Source organism: Oncorhynchus keta, chromosome 4, assembly GCF_023373465.1.
Source record: "Oncorhynchus keta strain PuntledgeMale-10-30-2019 chromosome 4, Oket_V2, whole genome shotgun sequence".
NCBI classification, from domain to species: domain Eukaryota; kingdom Metazoa; phylum Chordata; class Actinopteri; order Salmoniformes; family Salmonidae; genus Oncorhynchus; species Oncorhynchus keta.
Window position 1 is genome coordinate 3719552 of NC_068424.1, and position 27028 is coordinate 3746579.

At 43.7% G+C, this 27028-nt stretch overlaps 1 protein-coding gene and 1 long non-coding RNA gene across 44 annotated transcripts; both read right to left on the bottom strand.

Moving 5' to 3' along the window:
* Window positions 1-3419: 3419 nt before the first annotated feature.
* Window positions 3420-5462, bottom strand: LOC127916525 (uncharacterized). 43 transcript variants are annotated; one of them, XR_008095271.1, is made up of 9 exons: window positions 5245-5420; window positions 5115-5166; window positions 5011-5062; window positions 4881-4958; window positions 4621-4828; window positions 4517-4568; window positions 4075-4386; window positions 3867-4022; window positions 3420-3788 (listed from the first exon to the last, which is right to left on the bottom strand). It is a non-coding gene; the product is annotated as an uncharacterized LOC127916525 (long non-coding RNA). The 43 variants fall into 43 exon arrangements; XR_008095279.1 differs by having other exon boundaries at window positions 4621-4698; window positions 4751-4828; window positions 4881-5062; XR_008095196.1 differs by having other exon boundaries at window positions 4621-5062; window positions 5115-5140; window positions 5245-5296; window positions 5349-5462.
* A 2239-nt stretch (window positions 5463-7701) lies between these two features.
* Window positions 7702-22104, bottom strand: LOC118377584 (peptidase inhibitor 15-A-like). Its single transcript, XM_052498679.1, has 5 exons — window positions 21781-22104; window positions 15908-16026; window positions 9523-9655; window positions 9218-9333; window positions 7702-8543 (listed from the first exon to the last, which is right to left on the bottom strand). Exons 1-5 carry the CDS (start codon window positions 22057-22059, stop codon window positions 8408-8410), a joined length of 783 nt encoding a protein of 260 aa, XP_052354639.1. The 5' UTR covers window positions 22060-22104; the 3' UTR covers window positions 7702-8407.
* Between the last annotated feature and the right edge of the window lie 4924 nt (window positions 22105-27028).

Below are 27028 nucleotides of genomic sequence, written 5' to 3' on the forward strand. Positions count from 1 at the left end.
GAGAGAGAGAGAGAGAGAGAGACAGAGAGAGAGAGAGAGAGAGAGAGAGAGAGAGAGAGAGAGAGAGAGAGAGAGAGAGAGAGAGAGAGAGAGAGAGAGAGAGAGAGAGAGAGAGAGAGAGAGAGAGAGAGAGAGAGAGAGAGAGAGAGAGAGAGAGAGAGAGAGAGAGAGAGAGAGAGAGAGAGAGAGAGAGAGAGAGAGAGAGAGAGAGAGAGAGAGAGAGAGAGAGAGAGAGAGAGAGAGAGAGAGAGAGAGAGAGAGAGAGAGAGAGAGAGAGAGAGAGAGAGAGAGAGAGAGAGAGAGAGAGAGAGAGAGAGAGAGAGAGAGAGAGAGAGAGAGAGAGAGAGAGACAGAGAGAGAGAGAGAGAGAGAGAGAGAGAGAGAGAGAGAGAGAGAGAGACAGAGAGAGAGAGAGAGAGAGAGAGAGAGAGAGAGAGAGAGAGAGAGAGAGAGAGAGAGAGAGAGAGAGAGAGAGAGATAGAGAGACTATCATCTTACTCATCTATGAAACCAAACCATAAATCAGGTGAGTTGACCATATACAGTAACAACTTGTTATTATAATGGCATAACTAGCCAATATCAGTATTCATTGGTACAGGACCAAAATGATGTCACATGTTGCCCTGACCATAAATGGAAAAGGGGAGGAGCCTTTAGGACCCTTAAAAGTGCCTCCGGGAACCAATTATTTGTTTTCTGAGTCATATCCCCTGTAGCTTATTTTATTATTGTATTTCTCTAGAGTAGGACTTTTATTATGATATAGTAGGACTGTTATTATGATATAGTAGGAATTTTATTATTATATAGTAGGACTTTTATTATGATATAGTAGGACTGTTATTATGATAGAGTAGGACTTTTATTATGATATAGTAGGACTTTTATTATGATATAGTAGGACTGTTATTATGATATCGTAGGACTTTTATTATGCTATAGTAGGAATTTTATTATGATATAGTAGGACTGTTATTATGATATAGTAGGACTTTTATTATGCTATAGTAGGAATTTTATTATGATATAGTAGGACTGTTATTATGATATAGTAGGACTGTTATTATGATAAAGTAGGACTTTTATTATGATATAGTAGGACTTTTATTATGATATAGTAGGACAGTTATTATGATATAGTAGGACTGTTATTATGATAGAGTAGGACTTTTATTATGATATAGTAGGACTTTTATTATGAAATAGTAGGACTTTTATTATGATATAGTAGGACTGTTATGATATAGTAGGACTGTTATTATGATATAGTAGGACTTTTATTATGATATAGTAGGACAGTTATTACGATATAGTGGGACTTTTATTATGATATAGTAGGACTGTTATTATGATATAATAGGAATGTTATTATGATATAGTTTTATGATAGTCCCATAGAGACTGTATAGAGACTGTATAGAGCCTGTATTATACAGTAGTTTATATTATGATAGTCCTATAGAGACTGTATAGAGACTGTACTATACAGTAGTTTATATTATGATAGTCCCATAGAGACTGTATAGAGACTGTACTATACAGTAGTTTATATTATGATAGTCCTATAGAGACTGTATAGAGACTGTATTATACAGTAGTTTATATTATGATAGTCCTATAGAGACTGTATAGAGACTGTACTATACAGTAGTTTATATTATGATAGTCCCATAGAGACTGTATAGAGACTGTACTATACAGTAGTTTATATTATGATAGTCCCATAGAGACTATATAGAGACTGTACTATACAGTAGTTTATATTATGATAGTCCCATAGAGACTGTATAGAGACTGTACTATACAGTAGTTTATATTATGATAGTCCCATAGAGACTATATAGAGACTGTACTATACAGTAGTTTATATTATGATAGTCCCATAGAGACTGTATTATACAGTAGTTTATATTATGATAGTCCTATAGAGACTGTATAGAGACTGTATTATACAGTAGTTTATATTATGATAGTCCTATAGAGACTGTATAGAGACTGTACTATACAGTAGTTTATATTATGATAGTCCCATAGAGACTGTATAGAGACTGTACTATACAGTAGTTTATATTATGATAGTCCTATAGAGACTGTATAGAGACTGTATTATACAGTAGTTTATATTATGATAGTCCTATAGAGACTGTATAGAGACTGTACTATACAGTAGTTTATATTATGATAGTCCCATAGAGACTGTATAGAGACTGTACTATACAGTAGTTTATATTATGATAGTCCTATAGAGACTGTATAGAGACTGTATAGAGACTGTATTATACAGTAGTTTATATTATGATAGTCCCATAGAGACTATATAGAGACTGTACTATACAGTAGTTTATATTATGATAGTCCCATAGAGACTGTATAGAGACTGTACTATACAGTAGTTTATATTATGATAGTCCTATAGAGACTGTATAGAGACTGTATAGAGACTGTATTATACAGTAGTTTATATTATGATAGTCCTATAGAGACTGTATAGAGACTGTACTATACAGTAGTTTATATTATGATAGTCCTATAGAGACTGTATAGAGACTGTACTATACAGTAGTTTATATTATGATAGTCGTATAGAGACTGTATAGAGACTGTACTATACAGTAGTTTATATTATGATAGTCCCATAGAGACTGTATAGAGACTGTACTATACAGTAGTTTATATTATGATAGTCCTATAGAGACTGTATAGAGACTGTATAGAGACTGTATTATACAGTAGTTTATATTATGATAGTCCTATAGAGACTGTATAGAGACTGTACTATACAGTAGTTTATATTATGATAGTCCTATAGAGACTGTATAGAGACTGTACTATACAGTAGTTTATATTATGATAGTCGTATAGAGACTGTATAGAGACTGTACTATACAGTAGGGTTGGGAGAGAATTCACTTCCTGACCTAGATTAAAAGGGATTTCTGACATATTTGCCAAATTGGAATTGTTGAAGATTTAGCTTGCCAATACTAGTGCTTAGTTATTATATATATTGTAAACATACCAACCACACTAAATTACCATACAGTCCATACTAAATTACCATACAGTCCATACTAAATTACCATACAGTCCATACTAAATTACCATACAGACCATACTAAATTACCATACAGACCACACTAAATTACCATACAGACCATACTAAATTACCATACAGACCATACTAAATTAACGTTCAGACCATACTAAATTACCACACAGACCATACTAAATTACCATACAGATCATACTACATTACCATACAGTCCATACTAAATTACCACACAGTCCATACTAAATTACCACACAGACCATACTAAATTACCATACAGTCCACACTAAATTAGAGGAAACAATACAAGGTATTTTTTTATGTTATCTGAATGTGTTACCTCAATCAAAACCAGTATGCAATTGGAAAGAATTCCACATTTATATAAAGTTTATTTTACAAAACAATAAAAAAAAAAAAACATCCTTTAGTAATTAAATATTTCTGGAATATAACTTAGCAACAGTATGAATGTAGTATGAGGATATTGATTTTCTGGGTATGCGGTTCTATGGAGTGGTTTTCCATCTAAGAACCGAAAACAGTTCAGTGAACATTATACAACGTGACACAACAACAGAATCAAAGCCATCGATACCTGGATCCTGTCAGTGCACTACTGTCCAATGGTATACACTTTCCACTGAGCCTTCTGTATGCTCAGAGTCATGTTAACAGACAAACAACAAGCAACACAAACAGTACCTAACCTGTCCTCTAGCAACCAGTACTGAACCTGTCCTACAGCTTCCAGTACCTAACCTGTCCTATAGCAACCAGTACTGAACCTGTCCTACATCAACCAGGACAGAACCTGTCCTACAGCTTCCAGTACCTAACCTGTCCTCTAGCAACCAGTACTGAACCTGTCCTACAGCTTCCAGTACCTAACCTGTCCTCTAGCAACCAGTACTGAACCTGTCCTACAGCTTCCAGTACCTAACCTGTCCTCTAGCAACCAGTACTGAACCTGTCCTACAGCTTCCAGTACCTAACCTGTCCTCTAGCAACCAGTACCGAACCTGTCCTACAGCTTCCAGTACCTAACCTGTCCTCTAGCAACCAGTACTGAACCTGTCCTACAGCTTCCAGTACCTAACCTGTCCTATAGCAACCAGTACTGAACCTGTCCTACATCAACCAGGACAGAACCTGTCCTACAGCTTCCAGTACCTAACCTGTCCTATAGCAACCAGTACTGAACCTGTCCTACAGCTTCCAGTACCTAACCTGTCCTATAGCAACCAGTACTGAACCTGTCCTACATCAACCAGGACAGAACCTGTCCTACAGCTTCCAGTACCTAACCTGTCCTCTAGCAACCAGTACTGAACCTGTCCTACAGTTTCCAGTACCCAACCTGTCCTATAGCAACCAGTACTGAACCTGTCCTACAGCTTCCAGTACCTAACCTGTCCTATAGCAACCAGTACTGAACTTGTCCTACATCAACCAGGACAGAACCTGTCCTACAGCTTCCAGTACCTAACCTGTCCTCTAGCAACCAGTACTGAACCTGTCCTACAGCTTCCAGTACCTAACCTGTCATATTGCAACCAGTACTGAACCTGTCCTACAGCTTCCAGTACCTAACCTGTCCTATAGCAACCAGTACTGAATCTGTCCTACATCAACCAGAACGGAACCTGTCCTCTAGCAACAAGAACCTAACCTGTCCTCTAGCAACAAGAACTGAACCTGGCCTACAGCTTCCAGTACCTAACCTGTCCTATAGCAACCAGTACTGAACCTGTCCTACATCAACCAGAACTGAACCTGTCCTCTAGCAACAAGAACCTAACCTGTCCTCTAGCAACAAGAACCTAACCTGTCCTACAGCTTCCAGTACCTAACCTGTCCTATAGCAACCAGTACTGAACCTGTCCTACATCAACCAGAACTGAACCTGTCCTCTAGCAACAAGAACCTAACCTGTCCTCTAGCAACAAGAACCTAACCTGTCCTACAGCTTCCAGTACCTAACCTGTCCTATAGCAACCAGTACTGAACCTGTCCTACATCAACCAGTACTGAACCTGTCCTACATCAACCAGTACTGAACCTGTCCTACATCAACCAGAACTGAACCTGTCCTACATCAACCAGAACTGAACCTGTCCTACATCAACCAGTACTGAACCTGTCCTACATCAACCAGAACTGAACCTGTCCTATAGCAACCAGTACTGAACCTGTCCTACATCAACCAGAACTGAACCTGTCCTACATCAACCAGAACTGAACCTGTCCTACATCAACCAGAACTGAACCTGTCCTACATCAACCAGTACTGAACCTGTCCTACATCAACCAGAACTGAACCTGTCCTACATCAACCAGAACTGAACCTGTCCTACATCAACCAGTACTGAACCTGTCCTACATCAACCAGTACTGAACCTGTCCTACATCAACCAGAACTGAATGTCACATCAATGTCATGTTGGTCAAGTGTTACATCTGCCATTGTGTCATCCACAGAAACAGGAGGCCAATCGTTCCCAACAGAGCTCATCACATATACAGGCCATTCTGTGGTGGACTCTCTCTCCAGTACAGTAAGTACAGCCCTGTTTCCCTGTGGGAAACAGCACTTTAGTCAATTAGCTTCAGGATGTGGATGGAAATGCATTTGCTGCAATTGTAATGTGCTTTGGTAGTCTACCGGCTGAGCTATGTGGTTTGGTAGTCTACTGGCTGAGCTATGTGGTTTGGTAGTCTACTGGCTGAGCTATGTGGTTTGGTAGTCTACTGGCTGACCTATGTGGTTTGGTAGTCTACTGGCTGACCTATGTGGTTTGGTGGTCTACTGGCTGAGCTATGTGGTTTGGTAGTCTACTGGCTGAGCTATGTGGTTTGGTAGTCTACTGGCTGAGCTATGTGGTTTGGTAGTCTACTGGCTGACCTATGTGGTTTGGTAGTCTACTGGCTAGGTTAGCTGTAGTTGCTGTGTGGTTTGGTAGTCTACTGGCTGGGTTAGCTGTAGTTGCTATGTGGTTTGGTAGTCTACTGGCTGGGTTAGCTGTAGTTGCTGTGTGGCTTGGTAGGCTGTTGGGTTAGCTGTAGTTGCTATGTGGTTTGGTAGTCTACTGGCTGGGTTAGCTGTAGTTGCTGTGTGGTTTGGTAGGCTGTTGGGTTAGCTGTAGTTGCTATGTGATTTGGTAGTCTTTTGGGGTTAGCTGTAGTTGCTATGTGGTTTGGTAACCTACTGGCTGGGTTAGCTGTAGTTGCTATGTGGTTTGGAAAGCTACTGGTTGGTTAGCTGTAGTTGCTGTGTGGTTTGGTAGGATGTTGGGTTATCTGTAGTTGCTATGTTGTTTGGTAGCCTGTTGGGTTAGCTGTAGTTGCCATGTGGCTTGGTAGGCTGTTGTGTTAGCATCAGTTGCTATGTGGCTTGTTTGGCTGTTGGGTTAGCTGTAGTTGCTATGGGCTTGATAGGCTGTTGAGTTAGCTTCAGTTGCTATGTGGCTTGGTAGGCTGTTGGGTTAGCTTCAGTTGCTATGTAGCTTGGTAGGCTGTTGGGTTAGCTTCAGTTGCTATGTAGCTTGGTAGGCTGTTGGGTTAGCTTCAGTTGCTATGTGGCTTGATAGGCTGTTGGGTTAGCTTCAGTTGCTATGTGGCTTGGTAGGCTGTTGGGTTAGCTTCAGTTGCTATGTAGCTTGGTAGGCTGTTGGGTTAGCTTCAGTTGCTATGTAGCTTGGTAGGCTGTTGGGTTAGCTTCAGTTGCTATGTGGCTTGATAGGCTGTTGGGTTAGCTTCAGTTGCTATGTGGCTTGGTAGGCTGTTGGGTTAGCTTCAGTTGCTATGTGGCTTGGTAGGCTGTTGGGTTAGCTTCAGTTGCTATGTGGCTTGGTAGGCTGTTGGGTTAGCTTCAGTTGCTATGTAGCTTGGTAGGCTGTTGGGTTAGCTTCAGTTGCTATGTGGCTTGATAGGCTGTTGGGTTAGCTTCAGTTGCTATGTGGCTTGGTAGGCTGTTGGGTTAGCTTCAGTTGCTATGTGGCTTGGTAGGCTGTTGGGTTAGCTTCAGTTGCTATGTGGCTTGTTCGGCTGTTGGGTTAGCTTCAGTTGCTATGTGGCTTGGTAGGCTGTTGGGTTAGCTTCAGTTGCTATGTGGCTTGGTAGCCTAGTGGTTGAGTGCTTCATGGTAGTTGAGGTCTGAGACCTGAGGCCATGTTCTTCTGACCATGACAAGGCATTATCTACACATTGTGTGTAGTGCCTTCAGCACCATTGACACATGCTGGGATTCATTGCAAGGTGTGTTATAACGCAGCACACTATAACAGACAGAAAAGGGAAGCATCGCTGGAGACACTGTGCAGTTTAGGACACAGCGTTGCGTTTGCTAGCTAAGAGACATTTGCAGTGGCTAAGGGGTCGATTCAATCTGAATCACTAAAGTTCAGAGTTACTTCGCGACTGAAATTGAAAGATAATTTCTGATTGAGCCGACATATGCAGTGTTTACCAAGAACGCGGTCTCCGCTCACTCCGGGGCGGCAGGCTAGCCTTGTGGTTAGAGTGTAGAGGCGGCAGGGTAGCCTAGTGGTTAGAGCGTTGGACTAGTAACCTGAAGGTTGCCAGTTCAAATCCCTGAGCTGACAAGGTACAAATCTGTCGTTCTGCTCCTGAACAGGCAGTTCACCCACTAGGCCTTCATTGAAAATTAGAATTTTTTCTTAACTGACTTGCCTATTTTTAAAAAATAAACTCAGCTCACATTGCCTTTAAATGTCTATTACGCCATAGAATTGGTACAGATTGAATCGAGCCCTAATTAACGATACATAAGTGAATTATTTCTCTCCACAGTTAGCCAAGATGATTAGCTAAGCAAGCCCCCCCCAAAAAATGTAAAAGTTAGTTAACAATCACTTTTGAAAACGATTTTTGCTTGCTACCGTAGTGTTGAAATGTCAATAACTTGTATCCATTTGACCCATCGTGAGGCACATCCATGCGTGTCCACATTCTATGGGTACATGACCAATGGTAAACCCATTATAATGTAACACTGTCAGGAAACATACTTCACAAGATAAATTATCATCCGACTGTATCAATCAATCAATCAATCAATCAATCAATCAATCTAATTCATCATATGATAATCATTAATTAAAATTTAAAAAATCTGTAAAATATGGCAAATAAAAAACATGAATTCTATGTACACATTATTATAAATGTATGCTTTAATCTTAAATAAGTGTGTTTTCCACGAATGTTGTGCAAATCCTTCAAGCGGGAAAGTCTCTGTGTTGGGGTCGGGGGTCAGCGGGTTAGCACCAAATGGCAATAGGGAATAGGGTGTGATTTGGGACGCAGCCTTAGTCTGGACAGGGACTCCTGGCTCTATTTGAACCACTGCAGATAGTTTGTGTTGAGGGCTGGGAAGCACATGTTGTTGGAACAGGAGCCTCCGTAGCTCGGGGGACAGGCGGAGCACGGGACGCCTACTTTGTAGGGTGCCTCTCCAATCCAGTTCCCCCTGGAAAACACAAGACAGACAGACACAGAGTTAATACTGGCACGGAGTGGTCTGGGATTCAGCTATAAGATAGTTATATAGTTTATACGCTATCTTATAGGGAATGTATTTAGGGAATGTGAAAGCTATAATATGTTCATATTTTGGGTGACATAATTTTCTTCATTTCAGTATAGTGGCCACAGTTGTCCCTGTGGAAGGAAAATGCTTCTCTTGATTGACAGGCTTTTATATAAACACAACTGCACATGTCCTAAGACACCAACACATGTGTTCTTCGGTGTGGAAGCCGTTGGTGATTTAAAAACATGTCAGCTGGTTGTATTGTGAGGTCACAAGTCAGTCAGAATTCCCAAGGCCTTCGATCACGGAATTACAGGAAGAGAGAAATGATTCTGGACTTGTTTGAGGTTCTGGAGGAGTTGGAATGTACCTGGGACCTGGTACGTATATTCAGCTTTGTGCTGAAGCTCAAGCTCCAATGGAAGGAGATGAACCGTACGTTTGCCAAACAGGCAGGTTGAGTATTGGCGTGCTCAGAACTACCAGTTTACCAGTTGATGTGAAAAAAAACAAAGACTTTTCCGAAAGATACTGTATTCCTACTTTCTGAAATGTCAAAAGGGGGTTTTTAAAGTTGGAAAAAAATTAGCATTCTATTACCGTCTACTTACTTAGATGAATAGTTACACACTAAGTATGTTGTCCGTTTCCACACGTTCCCCCACACGTTCATATTGTGACAGGTGTGTATCGCACAGCCAACTTTGTTTGTTGTGGCCCAAACCATCTGTAAAGGAGAGAGACAGTAGGGATCATGAATTATCCAAAGATCATCCATACCACTATCATCAAAATGACAGGCTCAAATTCAACTTTTCCAATCAAGCATTGATGTCAATGGGAGATTTGCACTACACTTAAATGTATTTATTCTGCCCATACAACATTGTGACTTTTCCTTGACTTGTCTTCTTACCTGTGTATAATGTGTACACATGGGTCCGTAGCATTTCAGGGGGCATCTGGGGTTGCAGTCCCGGGGGTAAGGGAACACATAGTCCTTCACTTCATCATGCCAGGGCTTCACTAACTGGAGAATAGAGCGGTAGCTGAGGACAGAGACAGACTGGTTAGTACTGAGGACAGACACAGACTGGTTAGTACTGAGGACAGAGACAGACTGGTTAGTACTGAGGACAGACAGAGACAGATTATTACTGAGGACAGACAGATTAGTGCTGAGGACAGACACAGACAGATTAGTACTGAGGACAGACAGAGACAGATTAGTACTGAGGACAGACAGATTAGTACTGAGGACAGACACAGACAGATTAGTACTGAGGACAGACAGAGACAGATTAGTACTGAGGACAGACACAGACAGATTAGTACTGAGGACAGACACAGACAGATTAGTACTGAGGACAGACAGATTAGTGCTGAGGACAGACACAGACAGATTAGTACTGAGGACAGACACAGACAGATTAGTACTGAGGACAGACAGATTAGTACTGAGGACAGACACAGACAGATTAGTACTGAGGACAGACAGATTAGTACTGAGGACAGGGACAGACAGATTAGTACTGAGGACAGGGACAGACAGATTAGTACTGAGGATAGAGACAGACAGATTAGTACTGAGGTTAGAGACAGACAGATTAGTACTGAGGACAGAGACAGACAGATTAGTACTGAGGACAGGGACAGACAGATTAGTACTGAGGACAGGGACAGACAGATTAGTACTGAGGACAGAGACAGACTGGTTAGTACTGAGGACAGACAGATTAGTACTGAGAACAGAGACAGACAGATTAGTACTGAGGATAGAGACAGACAGATTAGTACTGAGGACAGAGACAGACAGATTAGTACTGAGGACAGAGACAGACAGATTAGTACTGAGGACAGGGACAGACAGATTAGTACTGAGGACAGGGACAGACAGATTAGTACTGAGGACAGAGACAGACAGATTAGTACTGAGGACAGAGACAGACAGATTAGTACTGAGGACAGGGACAGACAGATTAGTACTGAGGACAGGGACAGACAGATTAGTACTGAGGACAGGGACAGACAGATTAGTACTGAGGACAGGGACAGACAGATTAGTACTGAGGACAGAGACAGACAGATTAGTACTGAGGACAGAGACAGACAGATTAGTACTGAGGACAGGGACAGACAGATTAGTACTGAGGACAGGGACAGACAGATTAGTACTGAGGACAGGGACAGACAGATTAGTACTGAGGACAGAGACAGACAGATTAGTACTGAGGACAGACATATTAGTACTGAGGACAGACACAGACAGATTAGTACTGAGGACAGAGACAGACAGATTAGTACTGAGGACAGAGACAGATAGATTAGTACTGAGGACAGGGACAGACAGATTAGTACTGAGGACAGGGACAGACAGATTAGTACTGAGGACAGAGACAGATAGATTAGTACTGAGGACAGGGACAGACAGATTAGTACTGAGGACAGGGACAGACAGATTAGTACTGAGGACAGAGACAGACAGATTAGTACTGAGGACAGAGACAGACAGATTAGTACTGAGGACAGACATATTAGTACTGAGGACAGACACAGACAGATTAGTACTGAGGACAGAGACAGACAGATTAGTACTGAGGACAGAGACAGATAGATTAGTACTGAGGACAGGGACAGACAGATTAGTACTGAGGACAGGGACAGACAGATTAGTACTGAGGACAGAGACAGACAGATTAGTACTGAGGACAGGGACAGACAGATTAGTACTGAGGACAGAGACAGACAGATTAGTACTGAGGACAGGGACAGACAGATTAGTACTGAGGACAGAGACAGATAGATTAGTACTGAGGACAGGAACAGACAGATTAGTACTGAGGACAGAGCCAGACAGATTAGTACTGAGGACAGGGACAGACAGATTAGTACTGAGGACAGGGACAGACAGATTAGTACTGAGGACAGGGACAGACAGATTAGTACTGAGGACAGGGACAGACAGATTAGTACTGAGGACAGGAACAGACAGATTAGTACTGAGGACAGAGACAGACAGATTAGTACTGAGGACAGGGACAGACAGATTAGTACTGAGGACAGGGACAGACAGATTAGTACTGAGGACAGGGACAGACAGATTAGTACTGAGGACAGAGACAGACAGATTAGTACTGAGGACAGAGACAGACAGATTAGTACTGAGGACAGAGACAGACAGATTAGTACTGAGGACAGAGACAGACAGATTAGTACTGAGGACAGAGACAGACAGATTAGTACTGAGGACAGGGACAGACAGATTAGTACTGAGGACAGAGACAGACAGATTAGTACTGAGGACAGGGACAGACAGATTAGTACTGAGGACAGGGACAGACAGATTAGTACTGAGGACAGGGACAGACAGATTAGTACTGAGGACAGGGACAGACAGATTAGTACTGAGGACAGAGACAGACAGATTAGTACTGAGGACAGAGACAGATAGATTAGTACTGAGGACAGGGACAGACAGATTAAATCAAATCAAATCAAATCAAATTTATTTATATAGCCCTTCGTACATCAGCTGATATCTCAAAGTGCTGTACAGAAACCCAGCCTAAAACCCCAAACAGCAAACAATGCAGGTGTAAAAGCACGACTGAGGACAGAGACAGACAGATTAGTACTGAGGACAGAGACAGACAGATTAGTACTGAGGACAGAGACGTGATGTGATCATAACAATTTACAGCAACTCAACTCCTTTTGTTCACCTGAGCTAGAATTCCTTACGATCAAATGCCGACCGCATTATCTACCAAGAGAATTCTCTTCGATCATAATCACAGTCGTGTATATTCCCCCACAAGCAGACGCCTCGACGGCCCTGAAAAGAACTTCATTTGACTCAATGTAAACCGGAAACCACATATCCTGATATCCTGAGGCTGCATTTATTGTAACAAGGCTCCCTAAATTGTATCAGCATATCGAATGCGCGACCCGGGCTGGCAAAACCATGGATCGTTGTTATTCAAATCTGACCATGACTCCATTTTGTTCCTTCCAACCTATGGACAAAAACTAAAACAGGAAGCGTCCGTGCTCAGGTCTGGTCAATGCGGTTCCGAACATTCGGATTCCACGTTTCCATATTGCTTCGATCACGTGGACTGGGATATGTTCCGCATAGCGTCAGACAATAACATTGATGAATGCGCTGATTCGGTGAGCGAGTTTATTAGCAAGTGCATCGGTGATGTTGTACCCACAGCGTCTATTAAAACCTTCCCCAACCAGAAACCGTGGATTGATGACGGCATTTGCGCAAAACTGAAAGCACAAGCAACTGCTTTTAATCAGGGCAAGGTGACCGGAAACATGACCGAATACAAAACAGTGTAGTTATTCCCTCCGCAAGGTAATCAAACAAGCTAAGCGTCAGTGTAGAGAGAAAGTAGAGTCGCAATTCAACGGCTCAGACACGAGAGGTATGTGGCAGGTTCTACTGTCAATCACGGACTACATAAGGAAAACCAGACCCGTCGCGGACCCCGATGTCTTGCTCCCAGACAGACTAAACACCTTCTTCGCTCACTTTGAGGACAATACAGTGCCACCGACATGGCCTGCTACCAAAACCAACGTAAGTAAAACATTTAAAAGTGTTAACCCTCGCAAGGCTGCAGGCCCAGACGGCATCCCCAGCCGCGTCCTCAGAGCATGTGCAGACCAGCTGGCTGGTGTGTTTACAGACATATTCAATCAATCCTTATCCCAGTCTGCTGTTCCCACATGCTTCGAGAGGGCCACCATTGTTCCTGTTCCCAAGAAAGTTAAGGTAACTGAGCTAAATGACTTCCGCCCGTAGCACTCACTTCCGTCATCATGAAGTGCTTTGAGAGACTAGGACCATATCACCTCCACCCTACCTGACACCCTAGACCCACTCCAATTTGCTTACCGCCCCAATAGGTCAACAGACGACGCAATTGCAATCACACTGCACACTGCCCTAACCCATCTGGACAAGAGGAATAGCTATGTAAGAATGCTGTTCATCAACTACAGCTCTGACCCTGGGTCTCAACTCCACCCTGTGCAACTGGGTCCTGGACTGCCTGACTGGGGACAGACAGATCAGTACAGAGGACAGGGACAGACAGATTAGTACTGAGGACAGACAGATTAGTACTGAGGACAGAGACAGACAGATTAGTACTGAGGACAGACAGATTAGTACTGAGGACAGAGACAGACAGATTAGTACTGAGGACAGAGATATACAGATTAGTATTGAGGACAGAGATATACAGATTAGTATTGAGGACAGAGACAGGTGGTGAGGATAGGTAACAACATCTCCACCCCACTGATCCTCAACACTGGGTCCCCACAAGGGTGCGTTCTCAGCCCTCTCCTGTACTCCCTGTTCACCCACGACTGCGTGGCCATGCATGCCTCCAACTCAATCATCAAGTTTGCAGATGACACTACAGTGGTAGGCTTGATTACCAACAATGACGAGACAGCCTACAGGGAGGAGGTGAGGGCTCTGGGAGTGTGGTGTCAGGAAAATAACCTCACACTCAATGTCAACAAAACAAAGGAGATGATTGTGGACTTCAGAAAACAGCAGAGGGAACACCCCCCTATCCACATCAATGGAACAGTAGTGGAGAGGGTAGCAAGTTTTAAGTTCCTCGGCATACACATCACAGACAAACTGAAATGGTCCACCCACACAGACAGTGTGATGAAGAAGGTGCAGCATTGCCTCTTCAACCTCAAGAGCCTAAAGAAATTCAGCTTATCACCAAAAACACTCACAAACTTCTACAGATGCACAATCGAGAGCATCCTGTCGGGCTGTAGCACCGCCTGGTATGGCAACTGCTCCGCCCACAACCGTAAGGCTCTCCAGAGGGTAGTGAGGTCTGCACAACGCATCACCGGGGGCAAACTACCTGCCCTCCAGGACACCTACACCACCTGATGTCACAGGAAGGCCAAAATGATCATCAAGGACAACAACCACCCGAGCCACTGCCTGTTCACCCCACTATCATCCAGAAGGTGAGGTCAGTACAGGTGCATCAAAGCTGGGACCGAGAGACTGAAAAACAGCATCTATCTCAAGGCCATCAGACTGTTAAACAGCTTCTATCTCAAGGTCATCAGACTGTTAAACAGCTTCTATCTCAAGGCCATCAGACTGTTAAACAGCTTCTATCTCAAGGCCATCAGACTGTTAAACAGCTTCTATCTCAAGGCCATCAGACTGTTAAACAGCTTCTATCTCAAGGCCATCAGACTGTTAAACAGCTTCTATCTCAAGGCCATCAGACTGTTAAACAGCTTCTATCTCAAGGCCATCAGACTGTTAAACAGCTTCTATCTCAAGGCCGTCAGACTGTTACACAGCTTCTATCTCAAGGCCATCAGACTGTTAAACAGCCATCACTAACATTGAGTGGCTGCTGCCAACACACTGACTCAACTCCAGCCACTTTAATAATGAAAAAATGATGTAATAAATATATCACTAGCCACTTTAAACAATGCCACTTAATATAATGTTTACATACCCTACATTACTCATCTAATATGTATATACTATACTCTATACCATCTACTGCATCCTTATGTAATACATGTATCACTACCACTTAATATAATGTTTACATACTCTACATTACTCATCTCATATGTATATACTGTACTCTATACCATCTACTGCATCCTTATGTAATACATGTATCACTACCACTTAATATAATGTTTACATACTCTACATTACTCATCTCATATGTATATACTGTACTCTATACCATCTACTGTATCTTGCCTATGCCGTTTGGCCATCGCTCATTCATATATTTATATGTACATATTCTTACTCATTCCTTTACACTTGTGTGTAGAAGTTAGTTTACATTTACATTTACATTTAAGTCATTTAGCAGACGCTCTTATCCAGAGCGACTTACAAATTGGTGCATTCACCTTATGACATCAGTTGTTGTGAAATCGTTAGGTTCGATTACTTGTTAAATATTACTGCACTGTCGGGACGAGAAGCACAAGCATTTCGCTACACTCGCAATAACATCTGCTAACCATGTGTTCGTGACCAATAACATTTGATTAGATGTATCCCCCATAGAGCTGTGGTTAACAGTAGTGCACTGAATAGGTAATACGGCACCATCTGGCACACATACAGATCCAGGATCTGTTCACCCTCCCCTCCGACATCCTGAACCTTAACCTGTAGAGGGTGATACACCAAACTGAGTTGGGGTCAGCACCTAGGGTAAACAGTGAAGGGTCAGAGGTTAGAGGTGACTCACCGTCCGGTCCTGACAGAGAGGTTCTGGCCCAGGAACCTGAGGAGGTGTCGAGGTCCGTGCTCCCACAGACACGCGTGGGCCCAGTCCTCAGCTGATTTAGATAGGGTCTCGTCCCACGTCTACACACACACACACACACACACACACACACACACACACACACACACACACACACACACACACACACACACAAGTAGAAACATGCACACACACACACAGTAGAAACATACACACACACACACACACAGTAGAAACACACACACACACACACACACAAAGACACGCAGAGAACATAAGAAAATGTAGAAAACTGAATTACATGGACTGCAATGTAGGTTGTCTATAATCCATGTTCCCCTACTAAAGGTTGTCTCTAATCCATGTTCCCCTACTAAAGGTTGTCTATAATCCATGTTCCCCTACTAAAGGTTGTCTCTAATCCATGTTCCCCTACTAAAGGTTGTCTCTAATCCATGTTCCCCTACTAAAGGTTGTCTATAATCCATGTTCCCCTACTAAAGGTTGTCTCTAATCCATGTTCCCCTACTAAAGGTTGTCTCTAATCCATGTTCCCCTACTAAAGGTTGTCTCTAATCCATGTTCCCCTACTAAAGGTTGTCTCTAATCCATGTTCCCCTACTAAAGGTTGTCTATAATCCATGTTCCCCTACTAAAGGTTGTCTATAATCCATGTTCCCCTACTAAAGGTTGTCTCTAATCCATGTTCCCCTACTAAAGGTTGTCTCTAATCCATGTTCCCCTACTAAAGGTTGTCTCTAATCCATGTTCCCCTACTAAAGGTTGTCTCTAATCCATGTTCCCCTACTAAAGGTTGTCTATAATCCATGTTCCCCTACTAAAGGTTGTCTATAATCCATGTTCCCCTACTAAAGGTTGTCTCTAATCCATGTTCCCCTACTAAAGGTTGTCTATAATCCATGTTCCCCTACTAAAGGTTGTCTATAATCCATGTTCCCCTACTAAAGGTTGTCTCTAATCCATGTTCCCCTACTAAAGGTTGTCTCTAATCCATGTTCCCCTACTAAAGGTTGTCTCTAATCCATGTTCCCCTACTAAAGGTTGTCTATAATCCATGTTCCCCTACTAAAGGTTGTCTATAATCCATGTTCCCCTACTAAAGGTTGTCTATAATCCATGTTCCCCTACTAAAGGTTGTCTCTAATCCATGTTCCCCTACTAAAGGTTGTCTCTAATCCATGTTCCCCTACTAAAGGTTGTCTCTAATCCATGTTCCCCTACTAAAGGTTGTCTCTAATCCATGTTCCCCTACTAAAGGTTGTCTATAATCCATGTTCCCCTACTAAAGGTTGTCTATAATCCATGTTCCCCTACTAAAGGTTGTCTATAATCCATGTTCCCCTACTAAAGGTTGTCTCTAATCCATGTTCCCCTACTAAAGGTTGTCTCTAATCCATGTTCCCCTACTAAAGGTTGTCTCTAATCCATGTTCCCCTACTAAAGGTTGTCTCTAATCCATGTTCCCCTACTAAAGGTTGTCTCTAATCCATGTTCCCCTACTAAAGGTTGTCTCTAATCCATGTTCCCCTACTAAAGGTTGTCTCTAATCCATGTTCCCCTACTAAAGGTTGTCTATAATCCATGTTCCCCTACTAAAGGTTGTCTCTAATCCATGTTCCCCTACTAAAGGTTGTCTATAATCCATGTTCCCCTACTAAAGGTTGTCTATAATCCATGTTCCCCTACTAAAGGTTGTCTATAATCCATGTTCCCCTACTAAAGGTTGTCTATAATCCATGTTCCCCTACTAAAGGTTGTCTCTAATCCATGTTCCCCTACTAAAGGTTGTCTCTAATCCATGTTCCCCTCCTAAATGTTGTCTCTAATCCATGTTCCCCTACTAAAGGTTGTCTCTAATCCATGTTCCCCTACTAAAGGTTGTCTCTAATCCATGTTCCCCTCCTAAATATTGTCTCTAATCCATGTTCCCCTCCTAAATATTGTCTCTAATCCATGTTCCCCTACTAAAGGTTGTCTCTAATCCATGTTCCCCCCCTACTAAAGGTTGTCTCTAATCCATGTTCCCCTACTAAAGGTTGTCTCTAATCCATGTTCCCCTACTAAAGGTTGTCTCTAATCCATGTTCCCCTACTAAAGGTTGTCTCTAATCCATGTTCCCCTACTAAAGGTTGTCTCTAATCCATGTTCCCCTACTAAAGGTTGTCTATAATCCATGTTCCCCTACTAAAGGTTGTCTATAATCCATGTTCCCCTACTAAAGGTTGTCTATAATCCATGTTCCCCTACTAAAGGTTGTCTCTAATCCATGTTCCCCTACTAAAGGTTGTCTCTAATCCATGTTCCCCTACTAAAGGTTGTCTCTAATCCATGTTCCCCTACTAAAGGTTGTCTATAATCCATGTTCCCCTACTAAAGGTTGTCTATAATCCATGTTCCCCTACTAAAGGTTGTCTCTAATCCATGTTCCCCTACTAAAGGTTGTCTATAATCCATGTTCCCCTACTAAAGGTTGTCTATAATCCATGTTCCCCTACTAAAGGTTGTCTCTAATCCATGTTCCCCTACTAAAGGTTGTCTATAATCCATGTTCCCCTACTAAAGGTTGTCTATAATCCATGTTCCCCTACTAAAGGTTGTCTATAATCCATGTTCCCCTACTAAAGGTTGTCTATAATCCATGTTCCCCTACTAAAGGTTGTCTCTAATCCATGTTCCCCTACTAAAGGTTGTCTCTAATCCATGTTCCCCTACTAAAGGTTGTCTCTAATCCATGTTCCCCTACTAAAGGTTGTCTCTAATCCATGTTCCCCTACTAAAGGTTGTCTCTAATCCATGTTCCCCTACTAAAGGTTGTCTATAATCCATGTTCCCCTACTAAAGGTTGTCTCTAATCCATGTTCCCCTACTAAAGGTTGTCTATAATCCATGTTCCCCTACTAAAGGTTGTCTCTAATCCATGTTCCCCTACTAAAGGTTGTCTATAATCCATGTTCCCCTACTAAAGGTTGTCTCTAATCCATGTTCCCCTACTAAAGGTTGTCTCTAATCCATGTTCCCCTACTAAAGGTTGTCTATAATCCATGTTCCCCTACTAAAGGTTGTCTATAATCCATGTTCCCCTACTAAAGGTTGTCTCTAATCCATGTTCCCCTACTAAAGGTTGTCTCTAATCCATGTTCCCCTACTAAGTCTTATCTATAATCCATGTTCCCCTACTAAAGGTTGTCTCTAATCCATGTTCCCCTCCTAAATATTGTCTCTAATCCATGTTCCCCTACTAAAGGTTGTCTCTAATCCATGTTCCCCTACTAAAGGTTGTCTCTAATCCATGTTCCCCTACTAAAGGTTGTCTATAATCCATGTTCCCCTACTAAAGGTTGTCTATAATCCATGTTCCCCTACTAAAGGTTGTCTCTAATCCATGTTCCCCTACTAAAGGTTGTCTATAATCCATGTTCCCCTACTAAGTCTTATCTATAATCCATGTTCCCCTACTAAAGGTTGTCTCTAATCCATGTTCCCCTCCTAAATATTGTCTCTAATCCATGTTCCCCTACTAAAGGTTGTCTCTAATCCATGTTCCCCTACTAAAGGTTGTCTCTAATCCATGTTCCCCTACTAAAGGTTGTTATACTGTAGATTGACATGTCTTAAGGCCCTGAGAAATGGTTTCCCTGATGGAACGTTGTAATGAATCATCTGTGTAACCTTGTTTTCCATTCTGTTTTCACAAAGGTTTCTAAAACAACTAAACCATCTGTAGGCTTTCTTAAAAAAAATAAAAAAAAGCTCTGCATTGGTCTCTTTACGATATTTCATTTACGCGAGACTGTTCTGTTGCGTTCCCGGTACTCCAACGCAACCATGTTCCCTGAGCTATGATGCAACAATGCAACGTGGTATCTTCATTTATTCTACAGTACCGCTGGAACGGAATACACAGAGCCAGAGAAGAATTGGATCAGTGTTTGGGATGAGAGACAACCTCCTAGATCGTTGCAGGCTACTCTCTCATGTGGTTCCAATTCAGAATGTTGTGTTAGAGAATGGAAAGAGGCTTCCGCTCCGTGATTCCAACATCGTTCCTATGCAACCGGCCTGTTCAGAGCGATACATTGCCAATAGTTGGTTTATCGTAGCTAGAGTCTTTTTTTTTTTACAGTAGCCTCTTTTGGGAACAATGCACTCTTCACTGTATCTAGAATACAAAAAATAACCTCCAATTCTCATAACCACCATAATCCACCTTAAAGACATAATCATATCTTCTAAACTGGACGTTGTCCATGAAATACAACCAGCTACCAGCTACCAGCTATCAGCTACCAGCTATCAGCTACCAGCTACCAGCTATCAGATACCAGCTATCAGCTATCGTGTGTTTCTACCCATTCATCATTAATTCATTCACTTCTCCAGCCAAGCCCATTACATCACTACATGGACACTTGGATACCAAATAGCACCCTATTCCCTATATATAGTGCACTACTATAGCACCCTATTCCCTATATAGTGCACAACTTTTGATTAGGGCACCCTATGACTTTGGTCAAAAGTAGTGCACTATATAGGGAATAGGGTGCCATAGGGCTCTGGTCAAAAGTAGTGCACTATATAGGGAATAGGGTGCTGTGTGGGACGTGGTCGCAGTGTAGTTCAGGATGTTCAGTGACAAATGTCTCTTCTGGCCCAGCTGTTGACCACATTTCAGGGTTCAGGACCACCTAGAGCCTTGCTGGTAGAGCCCGGAGGGGGGAAATGTAGAGAGCTCAAGAGCTCTTCAGTTATAGACGCTAGTAGTACCTCATCAAGACTAGACTAATGGGTTCACGTGGACCAAGGTTCTGTCCTAAATTAAATACAATGGGCCCTGGTCAAAAGTAGTGCACTATATAGGGAATAGGGTGCTATAGTAGTGCACTATATAGGGAATAGGGTGCTATTGTTGTGCACTATATAGGGAATAGGGTGCTATTGTAGTGCACTATATAGGGAATAGGGTGCTATTGTAGTGCACTATATAGGGAATAGGGTGCTATTGTAGTGCACTATATAGGGAATAGGGTGCTATTGTAGTGCACTATATAGGGAATAGGGTGCTATAGTAGTGCACTGCATAAGGAATTGGGTGCTATAGTAGTGTACTATATAGGGAATAGGGTGCTATAGTAGTGCACTGCATAGGGAATAGGGTGCTATAGTAGTGCACTATATAGGGAATAGGGTGCTATAGTAGTGCACTGCATAGGGAATAGGGTGCTATAGTAGTGCACTGCATAGGGAATAGGGTGCTATAGTAGTGCACTATATAGGGAATAGGGTGCTATAGTAGTGCACTATATAGGGAATAGGGTGCTATAGTAGTGCACTGTATAGGGAATAGGGTGCTATAGTAGTGCACTATATAGGGAATAGGGTGCTATAGTAGTGCACTGCATAGGGAATAGGGTGCTGTAGTAGTGCACTGCATAGGGAATAGGGTGTCATTGTTGAAGAATTGCACTCACATCAAGCATCAAACTAGAGTCACCAGTCACCATGACTGACAGCTTCTTTCATTACTAAGCAACACACATGTATCATTCAATGGTTTGAGCAACTAGTCCATTAGGCCAGTGTACGGATGTGAAACGCTAGCTTTAGTTAGCGGTGGCGCGCGGTCTAAAGTTAAACTGTTACACCAACGTGTAAAGTATAGTTTATCATAATGATTACCACTGCTGTTACCAACAGGGGAATTATCAATACATGCACGTCAATATCACAATCACAAGAGCAAGTGAAGGCAGGGAAGTCAGGAATACAGAATGGTCATTCGTCATTAAATCAATGAGCAACGGATTGATACATTTGGAAGATAAATCACTTACCATGTACTCCATATTGGATGCCGGAGGGAAAACTTTCCCTCTTACTTTATTGTGATAATCGAGAATGACAAGCATGTCGTTTTGGGAAATATAACGCTTCTTCCTGGTCAGAATAATATTCTTGCTGTCTGCTTCCCCATAGCTGAACGCTGAGCCAAGGTCGGTGAAATTGGTGGCTGGCAGCGTCGAGGACACGGTGGGAGAGTTGGCTGCCAATACACTTGCTCCGCAAGATATGCACAGCAGCAGCAAATCTATGGAAAAGTGCGGAGCATTCATGTTTTCTTCTTTTTCAGATTTCTCAAATGCTGTATGTGAAGTCTGGATTTATCTGAAATGAAAGCAATAAAGATCCGAGACATTAGATAAGTATATGTTTACGGTATGCCAACTAGAATGGGCCAGGATTTAAAATGTTCCATTCGTAAAATTGAATAACATCAGTGTTCTTTAAAAAATATATATATCCCACGCAAGTATGTAACCTAAGATAGTGTGACATTTCAAATAGTCAAAAAGTCAAAGATGCATTCAGTAGAGAAATATCGGTGTCAACAGAATAAATAAATTCCCTGGAAACTTGGAGCGGTCCTACCTTCTCCTTTTCATCCGTATCTTGTACCTGCGTTGCCAGGCGACACTCTTCCAACCTTCCAGTTAGAATAGTAGACGGGAGGGATAGAGAGAGAGAGAGAGAGAGAGATGATGCTCAGTTCAAGCAGTAGCCTAGACTAGTCAAACTATACGAGGACTTCGGCTGCCGTTCTGCGCGCCGGGTTTTTATATATCACAGCGGTAGATGCAGGAAGTACGCCGGTCCGAAGGTGTGCTGACTGAGACCCCTCCCTTTCACCTGAAAACAAAAACATCATTTGGAGAGAGATGTTATGTTGTTTCACCTTCCTGGCAGAGAGAGCTTGCTTCGACTTAATCACAAACATCTGCTTTAAATTTGCGCAGCTGGACAAAGGGAAGAGGAAAATACGCGATGAAAAAAAGACATAATCTCGTAATTCAGGTCAGATAGAGGTTTGGGAAGGGAGGTGGGTTTTACTGCGGTCATCTGGCAACAGAGACTATATGATGAGAAACTGGCTAAAGAAACGTATAGGGCAAACCCACATATAGGGCTAACCCACATATAGGGCAACCCACATACAGGGCTAACCCACATATAGGGCTAACCCACATATAGGGCAAACCACATACAGGACTAACCCACATACAGGGCTAACCCACATATAGGGCAACCCACATACAGGGCTAACCCACATACAGGACTAACCCACATACAGGGCTAACCCACATATAGGGCAACCCACATATAGGGCAAACCACATACAGGACTAACCCACATACAGGGCTAACCCACATATAGGGCAACCCACATACAGGGCTAACCCACATACAGGACTAACCCACATACAGGGCTAACCCACGTATAGGGCAAACCACATACAGGACTAACCCACATACAGGGCTAACCCACATATAGGGCAACCCACATACAGGGCTAACCCACATATAGGGCTAACCCACATATAGGGCAACCCACATACAGGGCTAACCCACATATAGGGCTAACCCACATATAGGGCAAACCACATACAGGACTAACCCACATACAGGGCTAACCCACATATAGGGCAACCCACATACAGGGCTAACCCACATACAGGACTAACCCACATACAGGGCTAACCCACATATAGGGCAACCCACATACAGGGCTAACCCACATATAGGGCAACCCACATACAGGGCTAACCCACGTATAGGGCAAACCCACATATAGGGCTAACCCACATATAGGGCAAACCACATACAGGACTAACCCACATACAGGGCTAACCCACATATAGGGCAACCCACATACAGGGCTAACCCACATACAGGGCAAACCCACATATAGGGCTAACCCACATATAGGGCAACCCACATATAGGGCTAACCCACATATAGGGCTAACCCACATATAGGGCTAACCCACGTATAGGGCTAACCCACATATAGGACTAACCCACATATAGGGCTAACCCACATATAGGGCTAACCCACATATAGGGCAACCCACATATAGGGCTAACCCACATATAGGGCTAACCCACATATAGGGCTAACCCACATATAGGGCTAACCCACATATAGGGCTAACCCACATATAGGGCAACCCACATACAGGGCTAACCCACATATAGGAATAACCCACATATAGGGCTAACCCACATATAGGGCAACCCACATACAGGGCTAACCCACATATAGGACTAACCCACATATAGGGCTAACCCACATATAGGGCTAACCCACATATAGGGCAAACCCACATATAGGGCTAACCCACATATAGGACTAACCCACATATAGGGCTAACCCACATATAGGGCTAACCCACATATAGGACTAACCCACATATAGGGCTAACCCACATATAGGACTAACCCACATATAGGACTAACCCACATATAGGGCTAACCCACATATAGGGCTAACCCACTTAACATGGCTCTTATAGTGGCGTTCTCTACACTGTGAAGAAGATGGCCATTATTCTACCTATGTCGCAGTGGTCTAAGGCACTGCATCTCATTGCTAGAGGCGTCACTACAGGCCCTGGTTCAATTCCAGGCATTATCACAACCGGCCATAATTAGGAGTCCCATAGGACGGCACACAATTGGCCCAGCTTTGTCTGGGTTTGGCGGGGTAGGCCATAATTTTAAATAAGAATGTGTTCTTAATTAACTAACTTGTCTAGTTAAATAAATGTTCATTAAATGATTGAACCCATCAAGTGGTCAGAACATAAGAGCGTAAACACAAGGAGGGGTGGCTGGGGTGACATCCATCAGGTTTCTGGTCTGGCTGGGTGACATCCAACAGGTTTCTGGTCTGGGTGGGTGGGGTGACATCCAACAGGTTTCTGGTCTGGCTGGGTGACATCCAACAGGTTTCTGGTCTGGCTGGGTGGGGTGACATCCAACAGGTTTCTGGTCTGGCTGGGTGACATCCAACAGGTTTCTGGTCTGGCTGGGTGACATCCAACAGGTTTCTGGTCTGGCTGGGTGGAGTGAATGACATCCAACAGGTTTCTGGTCTGGCTGGGGTGAATGACATCCATCAGGTTTCTGGTCTGGCTGGCTGGGGTGAATGACATCCATCAGGTTTCTGGTCTGGCTGGGGTGAGTGACATCCAACAGGTTTCTGGTCTGGCTGGGGTGAGTGACCTCCATCAGGTTTCTGGTCTGGCTGGGTGGAGTGAATGACATCCAACAGGTTTCTGGTCTGGCTGGGGTGAATGACATCCATCAGGTTTCTGGTCTGGCTGGCTGGGGTGAATGACATCCATCAGGTTTCTGGTCTGGCTGGGGTGAGTGACATCGCTTTGGATAAAAGCGTCTGCTAAATGGCATATATATTATTATTATTATATTATCCAACAGGTTTCTGGTCTGGCTGGGGTGAGTGACCTCCATCAGGTTTCTGGTCTGGCTGGGGTGAATGACATCCATCAGGTTTCTGGTCTGGCTGGGGTGAATGACATCCATCAGGTTTCTGGTCTGGGTGGGTGGAGTGAATGACATCCAACAGGTTTCTGGTCTGGGTGGGGTGAATGACATCCATCAGGTTTCTGGTCTGGCTGGGTGGGGTGGATGACATCCAACAGGTTTCTGGTCTGGCTGGGTGGAGTGAATGACATCCAACAGGTTTCTGGTCTGGCTGGGGTGAATGACATCCATCAGGTTTCTGGTCTGGCTGGCTGGGGTGAATGACATCCATCAGGTTTCTGGTCTGGCTGGGGTGAGTGACATCCAACAGGTTTCTGGTCTGGCTGGGGTGAGTGACCTCCATCAGGTTTCTGGTCTGGCTGGGGTGAATGACATCCATCAGGTTTCTGGTCTGGCTGGGGTGAATGACATCCATCAGGTTTCTGGTCTGGGTGGGTGGAGTGAATGACATCCAACAGGTTTCTGGTCTGGGTGGGGTGAATGACATCCATCAGGTTTCTGGTCTGGCTGGGTGGAGTGAATGACATCTAACAGGTTTCTGGTCTGGCTGGGGTGAATGACATCCATCAGGTTTCTGGTCTGGGTGGGGTGAATGACATCCATCAGGTTTCTGGTCTGGCTGGGGTGAATGACATCCATCAGGTTTCTGGTCTGGCTGGGTGGGGTGGAGGACATCCAACAGGTTTCTGGTCTGGCTGGGTGGGGTGGAGGACATCCAACAGGTTTCTGGTCTGGGTGGGTGGGGTGACATCCAACAGGTTTCTGGTCTGGGTGGGTGGGGTGAATGACATCCAACAGGTTTCTGGTCTGGCTGGGGTGAATGACATCCATCAGGTTTCTGGTCTGGCTGGCTGGGGTGAATGACATCCATCAGGTTTCTGGTCTGGCTGGGGTGAGTGACATCCAACAGGTTTCTGGTCTGGCTGGGGTGAGTGACCTCCATCAGGTTTCTGGTCTGGCTGGGGTGAATGACATCCATCAGGTTTCTGGTCTGGCTGGGGTGAATGACATCCATCAGGTTTCTGGTCTGGGTGGGGTGAATGACATCCATCAGGTTTCTGGTCTGGCTGGGTGGAGTGAATGACATCCAACAGGTTTCTGGTCTGGGTGGGGTGAATGACATCCATCAGGTTTCTGGTCTGGCTGGGTGGAGTGAATGACATCCAACAGGTTTCTGGTCTGGCTGGGGTGAATGACATCCATCAGGTTTCTGGTCTGGCTGGCTGGGGTGAGTGATATCCAACAGGTTTCTGGTCTGGCTGGGGTGAATGACATCCAACAGGTTTCTGATCTGGCTGGGGTGAATGACATCCAACAGGTTTCTGGTCTGGCTGGGGTGAATGACATCCATCAGGTTTCTGGTCTGGCTGGGTGGGGTGGAGGACATCCAACAGGTTTCTGGTCTGGGTGGGTGGGGTGACATCCAACAGGTTTCTGGTCTGGGTGGGTGGGGTGAATGACATCCAACAGGTTTCTGGTCTGGCTGGGGTGAATGACATCCATCAGGTTTCTGGTCTGGCTGGGGTGAATGACATCCATCAGGTTTCTGGTCTGGCTGGGTGGGGTGGAGGACATCCAACAGGTTTCTGGTCTGGGTGGGTGGGGTGACATCCAACAGGTTTCTGGTCTGGCTGGGGTGAATGACATCCAACAGGTTTCTGGTCTGGCTGGGGTGAATGACATCCAACAGGTTTCTGGTCTGGCTGGGGTGAATGACATCCATCAGGTTTCTGGTCTGG